Below are 8,472 nucleotides of genomic sequence, written 5' to 3'. Positions count from 1 at the left end.
GGAGATCGCTACTGCGCAGACTCTGGCTCCAAATGACGTCATCAGCACAAGATGGCAGCAGCTATATCCAGGATATGTTCACATCAAGTTTGTACAGTGGGAGGAATTGGAGACGTGTTGTCCATCTTTATATGCAGTCTGTGGTTTAAAAGGCAAGTTTGTAAACTTACACTTGTTGAGTTGAACTATAACTTGTATATTATGTGTGTCTAACCAATGTATGTATCTAAAGTGAATTGAAAAGTGTATTGAAATAAAGACAAGTTATATAACATCTTTATTGTTCATTTTTCTATGCCAGATTCAAGTGTTTCAATCCAAATCAGACAGAATTAATTTAACAATGATTAAAACTAATCACATGAATATTTTTATCATATAAATTTAAGTCAAAACACCCTGCAAAATGTTAGCTTGGGAGAACAAAAAAGGTGACAGTTAAAGTGATTTCAAGACTCAGTCTAGAGTTTTGTTTTTTGTTTTTTTAAAGAACGCATCAGATAAAAGCCAAAAATGAGCCTATAATCTGATACTAATATTTCTCTCCCTAGTATTGGCATCATTTCACTGTGATTTCACTGCTGAGTTAATGAGGACACATTATTCCTCTTAAATATGTTTCACTGAGCCCTCTTGATGACAGTGAAGATGGCCAGTGTCAGAACTACAGTTCCTGCTGCACCACCAATCAGAGCTCCCAGAATGCCTCTGTCTATGTTCAGTTCTTCACACCTCTTACCAGTGTAGTAGGTGGTCTGGCTGGATGCACACCTGAAAATCATCAAACAGATTTTTTTTAATGAAAAGTAGTGTCCTGAATGCCTTGAAAGTGTCCACGCAAAAATATGCATGCTAAACTTTGGGTTGTTTTGGTCATTCACCAATCTGAGGCCTGTGTCATCTGGCTAGCAAGAGTAACTTAGGTAGTGGCCAGACATTTATACATACAAAACCCCAGTATTTCATTGAGATAAATGTGGTGTGTCTTCATTGGAAAAGATAGTAAACTTACTCTTTTGAAGTTGTGTTTATGTTGGGAATAAAACTGTTTGGTTGACTCTTGCCTTGGGAAATTTTAAAGGACTTGTTTGACATTTTTGGATACGTGCGTACTTGCTTTCTTTCCAAAGGTTGTTACAACTCTCATGTCTGTGCATTAAAAAGAGAAACTTTTCAACCGGCTCTCTGTCATCACAGTATGGGCAGTAGTGATGTACTATTTTAGCTTCCCTTCACTGGCTGCCTGTCTGGTTTAGAATTACTTTTAAAATTTTTGTCTTGACTTTTAAGGCCCTGCATGGTATGGCACTGAGCTACAAGGCTGAGCTTCTCAATCATTACTCTCCATCCTGTAACCTGAGATCCTCTGATAAGAACCTGGTAGCTATTTCCCAATCGAAGCTGAAGACCAAGGGTGACAGGACATTTGCTGTTAGGGCTCCAATCTTCTGGAATAGCTTACCCGAGGAACTTAGACTAGAGACTTATTAGTTTGTTTACACATACTATCCACATGACACAAAGCTGGTTAAAAATCAGCAAAGTATCCCTTCAACACACAGACATAAGAGTGGTATAGATATTTACACATAATCTTTACGCACTTATGGGTGCAAGCCTTATGTAAGCACTTGCTCTAGCATAAGCCTATGGCTGCATCACTAACAGTAAATTTAAATTAATTTATTTTGGAATTGAGGATTGGCCAAAATATCTCCAGTCCTCTAAAAATTCCTAAATTCCCACAGTTAAAATATGTACACATTTTATAGTGCAAGTACATTTGTGCTGTATATCCACCCTTGCAAACACTCACCTACATGAGGCTTTCCCTTCATTTTCAACACACACGCCGCCATTAAAACAAGGGTTGGGACGACAGGGGCTGACAGCACGTGCTTCTCTGTGTTTTGGAGCCTCAGGTCTCATCTCCACCTTGCTGAGTGACTTCTCTCCTGTGATGTCATTTCTTGGTGTGGCCGGTTTGATAGGTACCTCAGTTTTGATCAGGTGGGTCAAATCTAACAAAACAACAAGTTAACAAAAATGTTGTGTGGCAGACTATCTGTCTGATGAAGGAATGACCAAGTATACTTGGTAGAGGATTCAAGTTGTGTGATTCTCACCACTGAAGTCAGCAGTAATGATGAGGTCATCGTTCTTGAGGTAGCTCCTCGTGTGTAGGTGCTTGTGAGAAATGAATGTGCTCCACCCATAATCCTGACTGCGGTAACACTGGCAGCTGGCATCATACACTGCCCCTGAAGTGGCTGTTGGTCTGTTCCAGCGAGGATCAGTGTCTGAGGGGGTTAATAACAAAGAAGAAAACTAACATTATGTATTTGTGAATTCCACATTTTTGTGGTTACACAGGATGCCAGGGTGGGAGATGATGCAAAGAAAGATTGCTCAAAATTAACAAATTTGGTCTGAAAAAAGGGAAAAGGAGGCTGTCAAAAATGTTTTAATGAATACATTGCAGCCACCAGGATACAATCGAGGGCTTTCAGGGGTGAACCAGACAAATGTAGAACCATACATATGGCATCCGATAGGAGGGGAAGAGGAGGCAAAACCACAGACTGCATATAAAGATGAAGAAGTGGAGCTAAAATATCCAGGAAACGTTCGCTGCCATCTTGCTCTGGTGATGTCATTCAGAGCCAGAGTGTGCACAGTAGCGATCTCCGCGGTATCACTGATTGGCTCACACAGTTGTCATGCTGTAAAATCCCTGTTTTATAGCATTAAATGACTAATTTAAACCAAACTAACTACAAAAATAAACACCTGACCACACATCAGCGTGGTAAGAACTACCATAAATGACAGAAACCATTTTTGGGAAAAATTTATTTGATGTATATTTTTATTTTTTAGTTTGTTTAATGCCTCACATAAGTGGGACTTTAACTTCTGCATTGGATCAACGCCATACCTCAGTGGAAACGAAGCTTTTATTTATTTCACAGATAAAAAACAGTAAATTTTGAAGACGATAAAGTGCTCACAATATAGCATTTGAAGTCTTGTGTGTGAATTATCCTGGCTTCAAATGACTACAGGAAATCTCCCCTAGTTGCTAGGCTAATTTATACAATGTAATAATGTTAGCATGTTGTATTTGTTTGGAAAACATGTCTAGCATAACAGAGTTGTTTTGTCGGTGAACCTTGTGAGTTGTAATGGGGCCATATTTTAGAATATTACTTCCAATTGTTAAATATTGCTGTTGTCCCTGGCGTCATGAGTAGAGGAAAACTCAGCTAGCCACGAAGCAAAATTATACAATCTAAAATACCATAGGCCTGTGCTCATCACATTAGCGTGTCACATTTGTAGGGAAAATGTGTGAAAGAGTTCATCCGATGAACTCAGCTAAGTGTGCCAGGCGACCCAACTACAAAAGCCAGTGGACTAAAGACATCCTTTGTGTCTAATAGTAGAGCAGTAGGCCCAATGTAGCCCTGTGTGTGTGTGCTGGGCCCTTACCAAACACATGATGGAGGAGAGAGTGACTCCAGAGGAGCCTTTGTATTTTGTTGTTTTCCTGTTAAATGTGTTATTTAAAATTTTCACTGCGCTCCTAAATTTCCTTCTGTGTTCCTAATTTTTTTCACTAAGAGTGCTCCTAGTGAAAAAGGTTAGCGTAGAGCCCTGTCATCGTAGCCTGTAGCTCTAACTGCCTCTCTGGGCACCGCGTTCACGTGTGTGCAAGACTGTGAGACATGGGCACTGCATTCATGTGTGTGTGCTTGCTTTCGCTGGTCTCGCGCTGGCTGGTTGGTGCAGCCTGGACCCAAATGATTTTGTTGCCATTTGCGGAGCCTGGGCTGCCTACAGAGACCGGACTTTTTCACAGCATATTCAGATTTTTCACAGCATATTCAGAGGACATGTAGCTAGCGGATCGTGAGGAGATGTTTGCTGTATGTGAAATAAGACTTGACTTGACCTGAGCAATGACTCAACTTGACTTGCTTGATTTATAGCAGAGACTTGACTTGACTTGCTTGATTCTCACCACAACTGACTTGGGATTTGCTTGAGACTTGAAGGTAAAGACTTGAGACTTGCTTGTGACTTGCACATATGTGACTTTCCCCCATGTCTGCTGCAGAGTGACACAGACACACCATCGCATAGGCTCTGCATTGAGCTGACGCACAAGTATAAGCTGTCATGTTGTCCATCTTTATATACAGTTTATGGGCCGTTCCACAAAAAGTGCTAAGAAAACTGGGGATTAAAATCCAAAACCTGACTTGAATGAACCAAAGAAATCAGTCAAGGCTAAAGTGGTTCCATAAAGTTCAATTCAAGTTAACGCAACCAGACTACTTCGACACAGGTCCAAATGGTTAAAATAATTGTTGAAACATTGGATTGATCAAATCAATACACCATGACAAACAGCAGTGCTAAAGAGAGACCGTCAGTGTTTACCGCAAGGGAGCATTGCTTACCTTTAGAAACGTGATTTTAAGCATATTATAACCGAAAAAAGTGCATAGGTAGCAACTAAGCTAAAATGTAGCCTATTCAAATATTTTGATACAATTTAAGTAAATCTGACATTCAAACAGGAAGAACAGAAAACCTATGGGTTATTCAAATATTATACACAAGAGTACCTAGATATTAGAAGGTTGCAAATCTATAAGTTTACTTGTGCAATAGGCTTTATAAATGTATTAACCAAGGATGTTATTTTCTCTGAAATTTGCTTTCAATAGCCCAAGCCCGACATCGATTAACTAGTAACTTAGCAGTTAATTTTTAAGGAAATTATGTGAAATACAAGCAGGCTTTCATTTTAGTCCAGTGCTCCATAGACTCGGTGAGCTCTGCACTAGCCCCCACCGGGGTAACGTGGGAGCCAGCAAGCGGTGCTGCTCGTTCACCAATAATCGCTGAAGAGTACAACATTAACCTATAGACTGACATGCGTAACATGACATGCGTTTATTTACGTTGGTTTTCTCTAAACTTTACTACCTAATAATAGTTAATATAATTGTATAAACATAAACAACAAAAATAAAATAATGAGGCAGCACACCATAAAGTTGGTGGTAAAAATCATTGTTTTCCAGTTGAGTCAGTGTTACAGGAACTCTGGTTGAGCAACAACTCCAGCTTAGCCTGACCATGTTAGTTTACCTACGAAAGTTTACTTGGCAACCGAGCTTGAACAATGTTAAATTTGCTTTATGGAACCGAATTGATTGAAAATGAATCAGACTAACTTAAATAAGCCTGGCTTATTCAGTAAACTCTCTGTATGGTTATATTCTGCTTGCTGTAATTTAGCTAAACCAACCCTTCGATCTGACTCTTTTGCCCAAATATTAGTAATCTGGGCCTACCTGTGGTGAAGCTTCTTGTAGAAGACATCCTCAGTTTTACATCAGGGTCCTGGTCCATGGCAACAATGGTCGCCTGCCTGTTTTTGGCTGGCCACTGCATCACTGCATCATTTTCCCCACTGCAGAGGTGCAAGGTCATGCCAACATAGTCTGAGTACGCACTTGATCTTCCATTTGGGTAAACACTGATACCAATTGAGTAGCCCTCCGAGTTGTAGAAGCATTTGCTTGTAATTGGATTGCCAACAGGAGTGGTGGCGAGAATGCTGGTAAAGTTGTGGATTTGCCAGACAGCACTGGGACAAATGGTCTCAGTAAGAATGATGTCATCAACTAAGATGGCACCCGAGGAGTTGGATGATCCTCTGATGCCTTGGAAGAAATAGCGGAACTTCTCTGTCACCTTGAGAGTCACATGGGCTATTTTCCAGGCAGCATCTCCATTACCTGAATGACAAAAAGCAGGTGATTCATTGTAAATGTATTGAGCATTATTTAGTCATAAAATAAAGTATACTATAACCTACTCAATGTTGAAGAATGTTTTTTTTTTCATATTTGTCTTACAATTCAATGAACTCCACATGGACAGAAAGTTTTATTCATTTAAGATTTTGATGTGACAGTCACAAAATAAAATACCTGTAATAGTGTGGATCTTCTTGACACTGCGTACAGTCCCTGTCCCATCATCTGTCCTGATCCATATCACCAGTTTGTCACCAGCTGCTCCAGTCATCTTGTAGAAGAACTGCAGGCACTGCTCGTCTCTCTGGGGGTAGAGGATACGTGACTCCAGCAAGGCACTGCTCCCAGCTGCGCCCGAAGATGTGTCAAACTTCATGAAGTAGCCCGAATCTAGAAGAGGGAGCAGCCTTGTTATATTAACTGAATTATAATGATGACTGGTATTACAGCACAACAGTAGGCCTTTTCATATCTTGTTACAACAGCATTTACCCAAGGTAAGAAGCATTTTAATAGTGCTGTAAGAAATGAAATTTAATGAGATTTTAGCCAGTATTGAACAAGATAGTCATGTACTGTATGTCAGTCTCTAAGATTTTGACTAAGGCCGGTTAAAAAACACTAGACAGATTGGCATCGCGGCTAAATGCTATCATAAAAGTAGAGTTATTTGGGTTGAGCCGAATAACCAGGGGTCGCATTCACAAAGCTTCCTAGTACTAGGGGTTGCTCCTAATGACAAAATTCTAAGACGATTCTTAGAATTTTGAAATTTTCCCTTGAAGTTAAGACCAAGACCTTGTTCTGATAAATGCTATTCACAGCGCATCTTAGACCTTAAAATAACCCCTAAGGTGAAGAACTGTTAGGAGTAGGGCAGAGGACTTTTAAGAGGCTTAAGATTTCCTTAAGCAGAGAAGAAAGTGACAAAGAGGTCAGAGAAATATTTTCCAAATACTGGATGACAGTGAGTAAATGAGATGCAACAAACAAGATTGTGTAGGAATACTGTGTGGTTGATAGGGATACGAACACATTTCCCACCTAACACTATAATGCTGGACATAAAGTGATCAATACCAAGATATTTGGAAAAATGCAACAGTGCCGCAGTGATTACTTCAATCTGTCTCAACCTTCCATCAGCTGAGTGATCACACAAACAATGAGAACACTTTCACAGTCAGCAGTACATTTAATTTCCACTGGGTGTCCAAACCTTGCAGGCTCACGAAAGGGTGTGTCTGTGACAACCAACTCCATCTGTTAAAAGCAAGCATCACACCTAGCAACAGGATCAACCACATGCCTTCACTGAGATAAAAGTTTCTGTCCCTCCTTGCTTAACGTTGCTCTGAGAACTTTCCTAAATCACTCCTAAGCTAGGACTCCTTACCAAAGGTTTTAAGACTAAGTTAGGAGCTTTCTGAGAGTGTTCTCAGAATGTTTGTGAATACAGCCCCAAAAGAAAAAAGTATCTGGTGTGGATAACATACTTTTTTACAAGCATGAGTATTATCCTTGCTTAACATGATTTGACATGCTCCTTCATCTACGTCCCACTTTGCGTTCCTAGACCAACATTGCAATTAACCAAGTTAAAGTTGAACCAAGTTGAAGTTAATACAATTAAACAATATCCTCAGTAACATTAAACAAGAATCTTATAAGATACAGCGGAGTTAGCAAATTAGCTTGCTAACTAGATTGGCTTAAAAGTAAAATAGACTAGAACATTTGCAAATTGGATAGATTTGGTTACGTTTATCCAGGACCCATCATTATTAGGGACCTCACTTAGGGACCTCGGCCAAAGGACAAAAATGGGCTCTGACGCCACCTAGACACACTAAAATGACCGCTGCGGCCCATAGGAATGTAGTAGAAAGATCAAACCAAAACTGGCTTGTTTGTCTCATCAAGACCTACAAATCATACACTGACATTCCTAAATCCAACAGGAAGTGAGTTATTTGCCCTTTCAAAGTAAGATTTTGCCTCAAAAATGCTCTTTTTAAAAAAATATCTCCTCCTACACTGTTTATCGCATCGGCTTCAAACTTGCACACATGCCAGGCCAACTCCTGCTGAACAGATCTTCTGAATAACTTTGTCATTACTGGAATGCTTTGGATTTTAGGGGCTCTTAAAGGTGACATTAAACAAAACCTCAAGCTGTCCCATAGAAAATGAATGGAGAAAGGGAGCAAACATTGGCCTTTTTGGAGCCCATACACCTTCTCCATACTTTGTGCTACAGACTCCATTTAAAAGTTGAAATGTTGCCACAGGTCTCATCTATTCACTCATGTTTTCATCTTTCATCATATCTAAAACTTTTGTCTTTAACTGGCTGCCAAGGTCACAATTTTCGTTGTACATACACAATTTATACCAAAAAACGTAGGAACATTTGTCCTGGTCGTACTGGTGTCACCATGGATCACTCACACTTAGACATTTGGGTCAGTGAGTTCCCAAGCGAAGAGAGCGCTGATTTTTTTCTCATTCACTCCTGTATAAACTGAGAGGAGAAATTTCTGGAAAACAGCTGAGTGGCAACACATCTTTAACTTGCGACCACAAACATAAAAAGTAATATCTGCGTTCGGGACGAGTGTATCTCTCTGCTGGT

At 39.9% G+C, this 8,472-nt stretch overlaps 1 protein-coding gene across 1 annotated transcript in view; it reads right to left on the bottom strand.

Annotated features, from left to right (window-relative positions):
* Positions 1-262: 262 nt before the first annotated feature.
* The window catches only part of mep1a.2 (meprin A, alpha (PABA peptide hydrolase), tandem duplicate 2), a 29,781-nt gene continuing 21,571 nt past the window's right edge, over positions 263-8,472 (bottom strand). The window contains exons 10-14 of the mRNA XM_050058483.1: positions 6,012-6,227; positions 5,370-5,816; positions 2,127-2,300; positions 1,817-2,021; positions 263-771 (exon numbers count right to left, since the gene is read on the bottom strand). Coding sequence (XP_049914440.1) covers positions 621-771; positions 1,817-2,021; positions 2,127-2,300; positions 5,370-5,816; positions 6,012-6,227 — 1,193 coding nt within the window. The 3' untranslated portion in view covers positions 263-620. The remainder of the gene's footprint in view (positions 772-1,816; positions 2,022-2,126; positions 2,301-5,369; positions 5,817-6,011; positions 6,228-8,472) is intronic.

The sequence above is a fragment of the Epinephelus moara genome, chromosome 12 (genome assembly GCF_006386435.1).
Source record: "Epinephelus moara isolate mb chromosome 12, YSFRI_EMoa_1.0, whole genome shotgun sequence".
Lineage (NCBI taxonomy): Eukaryota > Metazoa > Chordata > Actinopteri > Perciformes > Serranidae > Epinephelus > Epinephelus moara.
This window is presented reverse-complemented; position numbering and strand designations above follow the sequence as displayed.